The sequence below is a fragment of the Chrysochloris asiatica genome, unplaced genomic scaffold (genome assembly GCF_000296735.1).
Source record: "Chrysochloris asiatica unplaced genomic scaffold, ChrAsi1.0 scaffold00010, whole genome shotgun sequence".
Classification (NCBI taxonomy): domain Eukaryota; kingdom Metazoa; phylum Chordata; class Mammalia; order Afrosoricida; family Chrysochloridae; genus Chrysochloris; species Chrysochloris asiatica.
This window is the reverse complement of record NW_006408528.1, coordinates 15,970,266-15,986,290: the sequence shown is the minus strand read 5'-3', so window position 1 is coordinate 15,986,290 and position 16,025 is coordinate 15,970,266. Positions and strand designations below refer to the sequence as shown.

Sequence of the window (16,025 nt, the reverse complement as noted above, 5' to 3'; positions counted from 1 at the left end):
GGATATACCCTTTGGGTGGTTGATGATGCATGGAGGGGATTGGAACCATGGCAGTGAGATGATATAAGATGGAATGAATGTAAAACTAAAATTCTCCCATGTAAACTATCATATAATTCACAATAAAACATTTTTTAAAAATCATGGGAAATGGAATTTAGAGATAATGTAATTTTCCACGAACTTTTTAAAGTACCTTTGCATGTGTCATTTAAAGGAGTATGGGACTGTATCATAAAAGTACTTGGGAAACTGAAGTGTGTTTGGCATGTGTAAACCTCCAAAGGGGTTATTTTTTTCCGCAAAAAATATATCCTGTATTCAGATAAGTATGCTGCCACCAAGTGGCAGTTTTGCATTATTGATGTACAGATTTTTTTTTTTTCCATGTAAAATACTGACTTGAATAACAGATAAATGTTGTTGTTGTTGTTGTTAAGTGCCATGGAGTTGGTTCCGACTCATAGCAACCCTGTACAGGGTTTCTGAGGCTGTAAATCTTAACAGGAGCAGAAAGCCTCATCTTTCTCCCACAGAGCAGCTGGTAGTTTCAAACTGCTGACCTTGTGGTTTGCAGCCTGATTCATAACCACTACGCTACCAGAGCTCCTTAGATAAATGTAAACAGCCTAATTCTAGTAGAGCTCTTTAGCTACAAAACAAAAACACAGTTACTAAATGAAAAAGAGAAAAGGAAATTATTGTAAAGATACAGAGATTTCAAAGGAAGGTCAGAGAAGTATTGCTAGGTTTCATAGAAACCAAAAAGCCATTAGAAACAATGTCTCTGTTACCTCTTACTTCACTTTCACTGGATTTCTTTTCTCTTTGTGACCAGTTTCCCTTGCCTACACATCAACTTGTTTGTGATCGAAAGTGATAGAGTGAATACCAAATTAGTTTTGTCTCCTGGAGTTGATATTCATCATACATGTAGTTAAGTGCCCTCAAGTTGGTTTTGGCTCATAGTGCCTCTTTATAGGGTTTCCCATATAAACCTTGAACCACCAACCTTTTGGTTTACAATCCAGTGCTGAGTCTACAGAGCCACACCAGGAGTCCTCATTATGTATGTTGTCAAGTGCTGTCGAGTTGATTCCGACCCATAGTACCCTGTATAGGGTTTCCAAGGAGCAGTTGGTGAACTTGAACCACTGATCTTGCAGTTCAAACAACTTTGCAGTCTGGTGCATTAACCCACAGGGGCCAAACCATCATATATGAGGGGGCTTCAAAAAACTCATGGAAAAATGGAATTAAACGATAATGAAGTTTAAAAATGACTTTTGAAGTCCCCTTGTGAGCTTGAAGTTTAAAAATGACTTTTGAAGTCCCCTTGTGAGCTTGAAGTTTAAAAATGACTTTTGAAGTCCCCTTGTGAGCTTGAAGTTTAAAAATGACTTTTGAAGTCCCCTTGTGAGCTTGAAGTTTAAAAATGACTTTTGAAGTCCCTTTGTGAGCTTAAAAGGGGGAAAGGGAGAGAAATTAGTTAAACACTGGAAAGAAATCTTAGAGTAAGCCTTTAGCGTCGTGGTGGTTAAGTGTTCAGCTGCTTACTGAAAGAATTGGTGGCTTAGTCCTACCCATGGTCTAAGTGAGAAAAAGGCCTGGTTATCGTCTTCCTTAAAGATTATAACCAGGAAACCCTATGGTGCACTTCTACCTTGGCATCTGAAATCACTCTACCTTAGGAACAGCTCAGTGGTACCCAACAGCCACAGCATAAGAAACTGACTAGTTCCAATACATTTGAACCCTTTCCCCATCTCATCTCATCCTCTCACCACCTGAGGTAACTACAGTTCGGAATTTTCTTTATCATTCCCTTGCTTTTGTATACTGTACATAAGCATATTGTTTAGCTTTCATGGTCTTGAACTTTATAGAATGGAAAATATTACATATTTATTGATTTCCTTTTTGTTCAATATTATGTTGAGCATGTTTGTTCTTGCATAGTATTTCATTATACAAATATCCCACAGAATCCATTCTCACATCAATGAATATTTGGGTGCTTCCAGTTCTTTTACTTTACTTTCTTTTCATGATCACAGAACTGCTTTGGGGTTCATTTTTGTATGTTTTCTAATGCACAAAAGAATGAAAGAGAAACATGCAAGGGTTTCTCCATGCACAGGTTTCTCCATGCCAGTGGCTTGGTGAGGAATGGAATAGTGAAGAGGGAATGAAGCCAAAAGCATGCAGGTACCTGTGTGGTTAACAGATGCCCAGTTTCATTGCATAAATGATCTCTGACTGATGATATCCTTTGAAGCTGTTGATAGTCACTGAATAGTGATAGTCGGTGGCAGTTTAACTGGCCAACTATAACTCTTCTTTTATTTTTCAGGCATATTTCCTAGGAAGATATACAGCATATCAAAGAAATAGTAATCTCTATTCTGTGGTATTGAAGTGAGTGAATGCCATATGATAAACTGGACTCTGCGTTTATGCCACCGTGAGAGATGTAGTGTCTATTTGTTGCAGATCTCTCTTGTTTTACAGATGTGTCTTTATATGAGCTGTGCAGTGGTTTTTCTTTATTTTTGTTGAGATTCACATCAGTGTACAGAGACTAGCTAAGATTAATGGCATAGTACTGTTCTTTGCACTTTTCACTGGTAGCAGTAACTGACATGACAATGCCATGAGACAGGTAGGTGGCATCTGAACAGTGCAGTTTAATGGCCTTGTCAGTATTGGCAGTTAGTGCTTAGGGGGTGTGGCACAGAGTACAAAAACGCTGATTATAAGAGGCCAGGGTCCAGGGGCTCCTGCACTGTTTCTATTTTGGGGAATAAGATTTCTAGTAAGTGTATAGTTATATAACATGTTTAAAACAGTGATATTAATATATGGGCGCATAATAATTTTATTAGTGAATATTTTATACAGATCTGTGAATGAGAGAGGCAATGAAAATCTTTCAAAGAAGAAAGTAATCATCCATAATCCCATAAACCACAAGTTGTTGTGCGAATTTATGCGCAACAGAATGAAACACTGCCTGGTCTTGCACCATCTTTAGCATTATTGTGAAGCTTGAGCCTATTGCTGCTGCCACTGTGCCAGTCCATCTTGTTGGGGGGTCTTCCTCTTTTTTTGCTGACCTCCCACTTTACCCACCATGATACTCTAGGCGCTGATGTCTCCTGACAATATGTCTGAAGTATGACGCAAGAAATCTCACCATCCTGGCTTCCAAGGAGCATTCCTGTTGTACTTCTGCCAACACTGATTTGTTTGTTTTTCTATAAGACCATAGTACTTTATTTTTTTAAATGTTTTATTGTGAATTATGTGATAGTTTACATGGGAGAATATTAGCTTTACATTCACCCTATCGTATATCATTTCATTGCCATAGTTACAATCCCCTCCATGCATCATCAACCAACCAGAAGGTATACTATGCAAGCCTGTCCCCCAGTTGTCAACACACAGCCCCTCTCCCTATCTGGGTCTAAAGTCCCCAGCCGCTCCATCTCTCCACATCATCGTCTCTGCCTCCATCTCTGGTGCCACTGTTTCTCTGGGTAGGGTTCCGCTCTCCGCTCTTCTCCCTTGATGGTCCTAGGGACCTCCACTCCTAGATTGCAAAGTTAATCACTCCCCTCCTTTTGCTACAAAACATGTACCTTTATATTTTCAACCCTCACAATCAGTCCTGATAACAATTATTCACTATTGTATCACAAGAGACCTATCCACATCTCCTTTCATCAGCCCCGCCTTAAACAGATTGGATACCACTCAGTGGAGATTGTATCTTCCTCCACACCCTCTAGATCTAGGCTCCCTCTTGAAAGTTTGTAAGCCAGTCATTTCATCTGTCCACATCATCGTCTCTGTCTCCATGCCTGGCATCACTGCCTCTCTGGGTAGGATCACACTCTCCACTCTTCTCACTTGATGGTCCCAGGGACCTTCACACCTGCACTTCAAAATCAATCAGTCCTCTCCTTTTGTAAAAAAAAATCTACCTCTACATTTCTGACCCTCACAGTCAGTCCTGATGGCAATATTCACTACTGTACCACAGAGTCTTATCCCCATTTCCTTTCTCCAACCTGGTCCCAACAGATTGGAAATTATTCAGTGGAGGTTCTACCTACCCCTGCTCCATCTGGAACTAGGCTCCCTCTTGAAAGCTTGTAAACCAGTCACTTCTTGCCTTTATAGGCTCACCCCCCACCCCCCAATACACATACATACATTTTGGATAACCAGTGTCTTAAGTAGCCCATTTCTGTCAACCCTGTGTACCAAGGGGAGGAGTGATCCTCGCTGTACAGATTTGTTCCCTTTTTTGAGCTACATCCATACATATAGGTAAAGTTCATCAAATTATAGTGGGTTACTCTTCTTTTTTTTTTTTTTTCCCCCTTCCCTCTTCTCTCTGCTTCTAGTCAAGTTCTGATCATTCAGCCATCGAAGCCAGGTCAAGTGGGTACTATCTGCAAGTATGGGTGTTCTTGTGCATCTCCCCTCTCTTCGTATCAGCTGGACGCTTCATTCTCCTGTCTAGTCCTCTGTGGCCATGTCATTGCCTGTGGGCCCAGGAGTCCCTGCCCAGGTCTTGCTGTAACTGCTGGCCATCCATGTCTCCTACCGGGTTCACAGGAGTCTGTTGAATGTGGTCAGACTTAGATCCCAACTTCACTGCTGTTTTCTTTCCCCCTCTTCTCCTTATCAGTGACCAACGTGGTCACCAGCCAGACCACATGCCTGCTTGTGTATTACCTTGAAGACTCCCTTTATTTATGGATAGTGGTGTGCTATGGAATCGGTTCCGACTCATAGTGACCCTGAGCAGGATTTCCAAGTCTGTAAATCTCTATGGGAGCAGAAAGCCTCATCTTTCTGCCATGGAACAGCTGGTGGTTTCAAACTGCTGACTGTGAGGTTAGCAGCCCAACTCATAACCAGAGACACCAGAGCTTCATTTTTTATATATAATATTTTAAAAGTCCTTTAAAAAAAAATGAGAATAGTCTTTTATAAATTTACATATCTTGAGTTTAAGGAATAAATTATCAGTCATTTATCTTCAGTAACTTATTCCTGTTGTTCTGGTTAGGGTAAGGCATTTATTTGCTTGAGCTGATTCAGTTTTGAAAGACAAGCGTATATGGTGATAATATCTTTCCAGTAAACCTTGTACTATTTCTGTGTCTACATATGTTAACATTTTTATAATTGGCTTCCAAATGACCAACACAGATGTCTGTCGTCTGAATTTTCAGCATGGTTTTGAATATATGTTTTCGTAGTAACTTAAAGTGCCTCACTTCACTATTAGGTGATTAACTAATCGAATAGTTTCTTATTTGGGGATTCTGCTTTTTGCATATCTGCTAGCTTGCCATTTTTCATATTAAAAATAAAGGCAGCTTACAGGAGTATAAGAAATTGGATTTATAGTATAATCTTGTTTCTTCACATTTTTATAAAAGATAATTCTTTTTTAAATTTTATTTGAAAGTATATGCTTTAGTAGTTGTATACCAATATTCCTTGCAGCACTACTGACAGTAAAGTAACCAAAAGGTAGCAACAACCCAAAAGATACCATGAGCAGATGAATGGATAAACAAAATGTGGTACATACATACAATAGAGAGTTATTTAACTATAACAAGAAGTGAAGTTCCAACACATGCTACCACTTGGATGAATCTTGAAGACATACTGCTGACTGAAATAAGTTACACATAATTGAGCACATTTTTATGATCTCACTAATATGCAATATCTGGAATAAGAATATATAGAGATACCAGAGTTTATTAAGTGTATATCAGGGGTGGGTTGTTGTTGTTAAGTGCCGTTGAGTCAGCTCCGACCCATAGCGACCCTGAACAGGGTTTCCGAGGCTGTAAATCTGTACAGGAGCAGAAAGCCTCATCTTTGTCCCGCAGAACAGCTGGTAGTTTTGAACTGCTGACTTTGCGGTTCGCAGCCTGATTTGCAACCACTACACTCCCAGTAGGATGGGGGAAATAGAAGTTATTGTCTAAAGGGCACTAAGTTTCTGTCACCAGTTGCTCCCCAGTGTTAATCCCATGTATGTCAGAGTAGAACTGTACTTGTAGGGTTTTATGTGGCTGACTTTTAGGAAGTAACTTACCGGGCCTTTCTTCCAAACAGAACTCTTGATAAAAAGGCATTATGAGCATTGTTTTTGAGAATTTAAATTTTGTTTGTTAAGTGAAAGAGATTATGATAAGAAAGATTATTTTTGTGTTTTAGTAAGTAACTAGAAAATCATATTAATTTGAAACCATGGAACATTTTTAGGGAGCAGAATCAGGTAGGTTTGCTGTATCCTCTGATTTCTCATATTCTAAGGAACACTGCTTAAACTGGTTGTTTGTGGTAACTTTTCTATAAAAGACAAATTGAACCTCTTTCACTTAAAGACCTACTTATTGAGCGCTGGCCTCTGAGTATATATCAGTGAACAAAAGACCTTACTTTCATAAACCTTACATTCTGATTAATTGTTGTGGGAAAGCAGTGACTTCCTGTAATCAGTAACATAGTGCTAAAACGTTTGCTAATTTTATGGCTTTAGAAGTGATTCCTGTTGGCCTGGTGGTGTAATCGATTAAGGATTCAACTACTGGCCAAAAGGTTGATAGTTCAAACCCACCCAAAGGTACCTCAGAAGACAGGCCTAGCCATCTGCTTCTGAAAGTTTTAATATGCCAGATGGCTACAGTTCAGATCATGCTATACATATCCATAAAATTTGGTTAAAATCTACATAGTTGTTTTCTTGCGTTGAAGCAACAGACCCTACGTACCAGGTATTTCTGATGCCTAAGGAGCAGCATTAAGGAGCTCTGGTAGCGTAGTGGTTACGACTCGGGCTGTGAACTGCAAGGTCAGCAGTTCGAAACTACCAGCTGCTCCGCGGGAGAAAGATGAGGCTTTCTACTCCCGTAAAGATTTACACCCTCGGAAATCCTGTACAGGGTCGCTATGAGTCGGTTCCGACTCCACGGCACATAACAACAACAACAACAAGGAGCAGCATTACTCTGCACGTGGGTTTGTTGTGAGTTGAAATCAATTCAGTGACAACTAGAATCAACAGCAGAAGTAACTCTCCTAAACACTATAAGACAATCCATTTCTCTTCCCCATTTCTACCTATTAACTTTCAGTTGGGTTTATTTAATAATGGGTACATTTTTCTCTAACAATGTTTATTTTAAAAACTAACTATATTCTCAGCTGTCTTAATGTATTTTGAGCATAAATAATGAAATTGAGCAGAAATATCAAAAAGACTATTACTACTTATTTTCTTGGATTTGCATTATTCTCCTTGAGGGCTCCTATCTTTCTGAATAATATGCTTAGACTTTCTGTTAAACTTACAGATAGTGTAGTTAAGTGACCCAGTTGGTTCTTTGTAAGGGTGAATTTGGTATCCACCAAAGTAGTATAAATACATTCCAACAACTTAATAATGTACAAATGGAAACAGCTGATCTTGCACCTGTTTCTTATGTAGACATAAGGTGGAATGATTGGCTGGTTTCTAAATAACTGGGGGGGAGGGGAGGTTTGAATGTAATTTATGTTTATAGATTCTGAGTAATATTTTTATAATCTACAAAGTCACATGATTAGAAATTTCTGATCTATGAGTAGGTGCACACTTGAGTAAACAGTACTCAAGGTTTTCTTGTTCTACTTCAGAAAAAATAAGTATAAAATATGTTCTATGTTATTCTATAAACTCACTTATTTGTCAGATTTATGTGTTTAAACACATCAACTTCACAGTTAATACTGTTGTTTTAATATGTATAGTAAGAAAATTACTGTTAACAGGACTAGTAAATAGTTCTCATACTACTAGTGACATTACAACTCATTAAGGCACAAAGGGACTATACCTGTTTTTATTCTTTTCTCAGAATGATTGAAAAATTCAATATTAAAGGCATTGAAGATTAGTAGTTGTTTCATGTAAAAATTAGAAAGTTTGTTACATAAAAAGGAAATTTCAGATGTACATAAAAGAAAATCACCTGTAATCTCAACTCCAAAAGCATACCAACTTTATTATGTTTATATTAGAATTTATCTACTGCAAAGTCAGTTTGAACTGCAAGGTCGGTGGGTCACACTTTCCAGTTGCTCCTTGGAAATGCTGTCCAGGGTCACTATGGGTCATAATCAACTCAGCGGCACTTAACTACAACAATGTATACATTGGAGACCTGGTGTGGTGCTGTGGGTTAATGTGTTGGACTACAAAGTTGGTTTAAATCACAAGATTGGCAGTTCAAGCTCACCAGCCACTCCTAGGAAACCTAGAACTGACTCGATGGCACTAAAAGACAGCAATGTGTACATTAGGAGCCCTGGTGTGGCACTGTGGATTAATGTGCTGGACTGTAAGGGAAATTTGAGTTGCAAGGTCAGCAGTTTAAGTTCACTGGCCACTCCTTGCAAACCCTATACAAGGTCACTATAAGTCGGAACCAACTTAATGGCACTTAACATATGTGTGCATTAGAATTTACCTATGCTTGGTGTGACGCTGTAGGATAAACACTGGACCGCCAGGTCAGTTTGAACCGAATTTTTGGAGTCCTGGTATGGCACTGTAGGATGATGCACTGAACTGCAAGGTCGGTTTGAATCACAAGGTCAGCAGTTCAAACGCACTGGCCACTACTCAGAAATGCTATACAGGGTCGCTATGAGTTGGAACTGACTCCAGGGTCGTGGAGGGGCTGAAGTTCACGTGGTTCACTAGTCCATTGGACTCAGTGTTTCCTTGTGTCTTTGATTTTCTTCGTTCTTCTTCATCCCTCTTTCCTCCAGTTGCGGAGAGACCAACAGTTGCACCACTCATAGGAGTTTTAAGACCCTGCCACTACTCAACAAAGTGGAATATAGAACGTTGTCTTTGTGGACTGTGTTATAGTCCAGTTGATCTCAGTATCCACCAAGACTATGGTCCTGAGCCCTCAGGCCCAGCAACTCATTTCCACAAGGTGTTTGGTTACACCCAACTGTGTGCTAGTTTTCTTTTCTTTATATATGGCATTTTCAGTTCTTACTTTTAAGTATTTGAATGATGATATTGTTAAGTTCAGTCGAGTCATTTCTGACCCATAGTGACCCTGTATAGGGTTTTCTGAGGAGTGGCTGGTGAGCTTGAACCACTTACCTTGTGGTTCAAACAGACTTTGCAGTCCAGCACATTAACCCACAGCGTGACAACAGGACTCCATTTGAATGATAGTCATTCAGAAATATCTAGTTTCTTTGCAATCAGTAGTTATTTTTTGTAATTAGTGACTGTTAACAGTTGTCATTTTAATTTGGCAATAGCTTGGTCTTTTAAATAATTTGTTTCCAAGCCTGCTTTTTTTTCTTAGTGGTAATAAAGAAAAATTATCTTTAACGATAATGGCAATTTCTTTCTTTCTTTTTTTTTGTAGCTTGCCCAGTTTCGACAAAGGAAAGCTCAGTGTGATGGGCAGAATCCTTCCAAAAAACAGAAAAAAAAGAAGAAAACTTTGAGCAGTCAGCAGGATATGTCAGCCTATCATGCCATGAGTACAGATCAATCCCAGACTAATGAGATGGTCATAAGTAGTTCTCAGAGAGAAGGAGCAGCCGTGACTCCTGAATCTACAGTCATGAGAACTTTACACAGTGGAGAAATAATCAAGCATGACCAGGTCTTCTCTGTTGAAGTAAGTATTCATTCATATTTTTAAACATTATAGTTCTTAAATGGAAAGTTGGTGTAATGACAAAACTCAGGACCCTGGGCAATTTGATCCTGGTTTTGTCTCTTTTTGAAAGATTCAGTAGGATGATAAATAATGTCTAAAATATTCAACAACCTTTGAGAGGGAGTTTTGTGAGCTTGATTCAGCAACCATTTTATTGAGCAACTGTGGTATGCTGCACACCGAGGATGGAAACAAAGATGAATATGATTGTGTTTTTGGCTTCGTAATGACAGTTTACACATGATGCTATGAGGAAGTACCTCTTGAGACATTCATATTTAGAAAAATGTCGAGCAATAAATTTTACATGTGTAAATTTAATTATTGTAATTTATTATTTTTAAATGAAATTTTAAAAGATTTGAATAATTTTCTGGTAATCATTTACATGAATTTTCTATCATGTTACCAACAGTAATTGCCTAATAAAGTATATTTAGCCCAAAAAAAGAGCCATAATTGTAATTGATTTTTACTTTTATTTTAGCCAGAAAGTGAAATTTCAACCACAGCAGATGATTATAGTTCAGAGGTAAGTACAGATAAATTATTTCAAATGTCCTAAGTTGATACTTTATATTGTTACTGAAATTATTATTTATTACTGATGCTTTATTTCCTGAAACTCACAGGCTTCTACTGTGATTTATAAATATAGTATAATATTAGTATAGTACAATTGAATGTAAATGGTTAAAAAAATCTAAAGATTATCTTTTACTGATCTTTCCAGATTGTTAGCCAAGTCTAATATCTGCTTTAATAGTTTAATAGCTTACTACTTAATTAGTTAGAAACCCAGCTTTCGTTTTTGAGATAGTCTTTGATACTGAGTTCCTAGGATACATGGCTGTTACAAGGTATCTATGTTGAACACAGTTAAAATTTGATAATGTAAGATGTCTCATTTTGAGTAATGCTTTTTACAAATGCTTGAATTCTAGTTAAGATTATACTGACTTACTGAAATTAGTGTTTTAATAGTGATTTTTATTCTCAATGATAGAAGCAAATATAGGCATTGGCCACTTAAGTAAATACCTTTTGTGTGTTGCTAAAAGGAGTGACTGGACTACACTGCTAACAGCAAGCAGGTTGGCAGTTCAAACTCATCAGCTGCTCTGTGGGAGAAAGATGAGACTTTCTGCTCCCATACAGACTTCCAGACTCGGAAAGCCCATACAGGGTCTCTGTGAGACAGATTTGACTTGATGGCACCTAATTAAACTAACAATACTATTAAGTTTAGGGTGCCCTGGTTGTGCTGTGCACTAGGTGTTGGTCTGGTAATTGCAAGGTGGGTGGTTCAAACTTAACAGCTGCTCCTTGGAAGACAGATGAGGCTGATTTGCTCTCATAAAAATGTGTAGTCTTGGCAGCCTATAGAGGGTCACTATGAATCAGAATCAATTTGATGGCAGTGGGTTTGGTTTGGGTTTGGATTAAGTATATGTCATTTAAAAATATTTTTCTGATTCTTTTAGATATGGTTATCATTTATTTGGTCCAGCCAACAGATGAGGGCATGGAACATTCGAACTTACTCTGAATGGCTCAGCAACTTAGTGTATTCCATAAGTCTCAATTTATTGTAGGTTTCTCATAGAAAACAAAATTAATCTCATGTTCTTAAAGGAACATATTACTCTTGTGAATCACTGATGGAAATAGAAACTTTGACATTTCAAAAGTTTAATATGTTTGAAAACAGGAATATATTAGTTGTACTCTGGGAAAATTGTGAACCATTGTTAAAGATACATAAATTGTTGCCTGACTCAGGCTACCTAAAGTTGCCTCTACAGTATAATTTTACTTTATTGAATTAGAGAAAAGTTATGTTGAATGTGGATTATTCAGTATATTACATACAATTCCTTATTGAACACAGAGAATGAATTTATGAATAGTGATGCCATCACTTCGTAATAGTCTCAATTACTCAAGATGATATTTGTAGATATTTATAAGCCTCCATTACACTGTACTGTTACTCTGAAGTAAAAATTTTAGTAGGAACTTCTAAAAATACTTTTTCAGAATAAAAAAAAGCTAATTGAAATGTAAGTGTTTAATTTGAAAGTTATTTTAAGTGATTTCATATTCATAATCGTAAGCATTAGTACTAGTGTCTTCTGATAGTTTTTACAAATTACAATATTGTGTTACTGTATTGATGGATTTTTTCAGTTTTTTTTTAGTTTTCTTTTTCAGAAATTAACCTTAGGATAAATAAATACAAAGGAATCAAACTCTGATAAACACTTCTTAATTGAAATCTTCACTTTTTAGGGTTCTGATACATAATGAGTTTAACCCTTATTCTAGGATATTCTATTTTATATATTTCAATAGTAAAAGCGTCATTAACTTTAATTATATTAGCTTAGAGTGGCAAATAATTGAGATGTGGTCAGGGGTGAAGTTCACTTTTATAATGTTATTGGGGAAAGAAGGGTAAATGGATAAATTGATCTAAATTTAATCTATTGCTAGGTCAAATCTGAAAACATATTCTGTCACCTTCCTTTACTCTCACAAAAAGTATTTGTGATGGAGGTAGGCAGTAACAGGGAAACCTCCATTTGATTCAGGGGTGGCATGGTTATCTTACTGTGACTTCCATAGCAGAATTTGGAGGGAGTATCCATCCCTTACTTCTTAATCCCCACCTACCATTGACCCTCAAGGAATTTATGCCAGTAAGCTGTTTTACTTGAAAATGGATAGAGTTTAATTAAAAATAATTATTGAAATGATTTTACAGAAGTATTTTATAGAAGCAAGCTAGTAACTTGAGGTGTGTAGTAGTATCCTTCTGAAGATGCAAACCTATTTGTACTTAGTTTGAACTTTAATTCACTTAAGTGAAAATATGTAGTACAGTGCCTTTTACATAATAAGCAGTCAGGTGTGTGAGGAATGATTGACAATTGAAATTGTCAGCATGTCTTTTAGATGCTTCCGTTAAATTTAATTCCTGTATCTGTTTTTGTCAATGAGGCATTTCCCCCAAACATACAAGATGTGTGGATACAGAATGTAATTGTTAGCTTTAAATTAAATTCTATCTAAAATTATATCAGGAAATTGTTTTTATACAGGTAAATGGTTGCAGTTTTGTGATGAAAACAGAAAAACCTACAAATTTATTAAGGGTACAGTATTTAAAACTGCTCATGATACTAATGTTTTTAATCGTTTTAAAACTATCTAGCTTACTAACAAAGCTTTTTCCTGCATGTACTTCTTTCAAAGTATGACTTCTAAATGCTTTTAACATGTAACAAAACAAGTTTCTCGCCTTTTGTTTTAAAGCTCAGTATTAACTGAATTGACAGATGTCCTGTTTATGTTCTTGATGTACTTATCACATTAACAACAAAACTGATTGCCATAGCAGTAAACTCCCAGGTTTGAGTGATACTTTAAGGTCAACTTGGCTATGGAAGCCAATATTTGAGTCCCTCTTCCTGAGGAATGTTGCTCATATTGAGTCTTTAAAATCTTGGATTGATTTAGGAAGAAGAATTTGGTGTTGATGATTCATATTCTGAGCATGGAGCACAATACAGTCAGACTCACCTAGAGATGATGGAAAATGAGTTGGCTGGGAAACAGCATGAGATTGATGAGCTAAACAGAGAGCTAGAAGAAATGAGGGCCACCTATGGGACTGAAGGGCTGCAGCAGGTATGTGTACTGCCCCTGGCTTTTAGATATCTACTCACAAAACAAAAATAGGAAATTTGAATAATTACATGTATGTATGTATATATATAAACCCACTTCTGCCACATTGATTCTGACTCATAGCATCCCTATAGAACAAAGTAGAAAGGCCACGTAGGCTTTCCAAGGCTATAAATCTTTACAGAATTTGACTGCCACCTCATTTTCCCATGGAGCGGCTATTGGGTTTAAACTATTGACCTTCCAATTCCCATCCAAGCACTTTAATCACTGTACCACTAGGGCTATATGTGTGTTTATCCATATATAAAATGGCTTCAAAAAGTTTATGGAAAATATAATTAAAAGATAATAGAATTTTTCCATGAACTCTATGAAACCCCTTCGTGTGTGTGTGTGTAATATAAAAATGAGATTTTAAAAAATGGTAACCTAACATCATTTTATAATGCTTGTCCTTATATGAGGGGGGCTTCTAAAAGTCCATGCAAAATGAAATTATGAGACAATAGAATTTTTCATGAACTTTTTGAAGCCCCTTCATACATAGCATTTAAAAAGTGCTGCTTAAACCTAGGACAAGGGTTAATAGAATGTGTACTCTTAATTAATTATATGAGATACCTAGGCTGAAGTTACTTTAGTAAGATGTTGCTGTTAAGTGCTGTTGAGTCCAGTTCTGACTCGCATCCACCGTGTGTGGGGTTTTCAAAGAGCAGCTGGTGGGTTTGATCACTGACCTTGCAGCCAGCAGTCCAGTGCTTATCCTATAGCACCACACCAGGGCAGTATGATAGACGTTTTTTAATAAGCCTGGAAGAAAATTATGGTGCAAACCCCATCAAAATATTATGACTTAAGCCCATTAATAATGTCATTGAGTTGTGGTAAATAATCTTTTGTGATGAGAGTCACATCTGTTGTCTGTGGCTGTTGTTGTTCAAGTGCCTTCGAGTCAGTTCTGATCCATAGCCACCCGATATTGGATTTCCAGGGAGCAGCTGGTGGGTTTGAACCACTGACCTTGTAGTTAACCAGGAGTCCAATGTTCGTGGTAGTCAGCTGTATATGATTAGATGAAATAAGACATGGTTGAGGATGATAGAATATATTCAATTTCATCCTCTCCAAGATGTTTTCTCCAGAAATAAGTGGAGATTTAATGCTGTCATTATGTAGGAGCAAGACTGGAGACCCCCCTGAATCTAAAAGCACTTGCCCTTCTGGAAGTAGAAAAGTGGATAAGTCAGACTTAATGTATTTTTTTTAGTTCAGATAAGTTTCTCAAAGTTGATTTAAGAAGGAAAACTATTCTTGTGTAAGTTTTCAAATATGTAAAAAATAAAAATAAAAAAACAAAAAAACTTCACAAATTGTAAGAAGTTTGTTAGCACATTTTGAATCTCAGATGCGGGTATATGTATATATTTCATAATATTTTATTGTGTCTTGGTAAAGTTTACACAGCAAGTTAGGTTTCCATTTAACAATTTCTTTGTATAATGTGCAGTAACATTGTCTGTCTTCCGGTATGTCAATCATCACGTTATTTTCATTCCGTTTGTTCCATTTCAATTATTCTACGTTCCCTGTCACCTTCCACTCCCTAACCCCCTCTCATTTGCTGTAGGATAAATGTTGACAGTTTGGTTTCGCGTAAATGATTTTGAATCTCAATATTTTTAATGAACAGTTGCTTATAGTAATAATTTTTGTTTAAAAACAAGGTCTAACAATTTTTTTTCACTATTTCTTTCAGTTACAAGAATTTGAAGCTGCCATTAGACAAAGAGACGGCATCATAACAAAGCTCACTGCTAATCTGCAGCAAGCAAGAAGGGAGAAAGATGAGACAATGAGAGAATTTTTAGAGCTGACAGAACAAAGTCAAAAATTGCAGATTCAATTCCAGCATGTAAGTATTGCTACAGGGGAAAAAAAAAATCAACTTTTAGTAATGATCCTTTTTTAAAATTTTCTTACAGTTTCCAGAGCTAAATCTGTAAAAGAACCATTTACTTATTAGGTATCATGCTAAAAAAATTATGAAATATTTCTTATTATGTTAACCAATAACTTAATTCATAATTTTTGAGTGATTTCTTGCTCTTAGGTTTTTTGGGGTCTTTTTCCCTTATGAGTAGGTCTTCTCTGTCTCTATATTGGAGTCCTACAAACCTTATAAGACTGGTTGGTAGATTTTTGCAGATTTTAATTTGTAGTCATATCTTATCTTTGCCAACCCTCATCTGATTTTATTCCAGTTAGGTTCTACAAGGGTAGCTAGATTGAATATTATTTGATTACTTATTATACTTAAGGAGCTCTGGTAGTGTAGTGGTTACGAATCATGCTGTGAACCACAAGGTCAGCAGTTTGAAACTACCAGCTGTTCCGCAGGAGAAAGATGAGGCTTTCTGCTCCCGTAAAGATTTACAGCCTCGGAAACCCTGTGTTAATGCGCCAGACTGCAAAGCCATTTGAACTGCAAGGTCGGCGGTTCAAGCTCACCAGCTGCTCCTTGGAAACCCTATACAGGGTTGCTAAGAGTCA

The 16,025-nt window shown here is 37.0% G+C and overlaps 1 protein-coding gene across 1 annotated transcript in view; it reads left to right on the top strand.

The window, feature by feature from the left end:
* AKAP9 (A kinase (PRKA) anchor protein 9) overlaps positions 1 to 16,025 on the top strand; it is a 152,593-nt gene that overhangs the window by 18,353 nt on the left and 118,215 nt on the right. Inside the window, exons 2-6 of the mRNA XM_006834394.1 lie at positions 9,480 to 9,737; positions 10,267 to 10,311; positions 12,884 to 12,937; positions 13,302 to 13,472; positions 15,232 to 15,387. Coding sequence (XP_006834457.1) covers positions 9,480 to 9,737; positions 10,267 to 10,311; positions 12,884 to 12,937; positions 13,302 to 13,472; positions 15,232 to 15,387 — 684 coding nt within the window. The remainder of the gene's footprint in view (positions 1 to 9,479; positions 9,738 to 10,266; positions 10,312 to 12,883; positions 12,938 to 13,301; positions 13,473 to 15,231; positions 15,388 to 16,025) is intronic.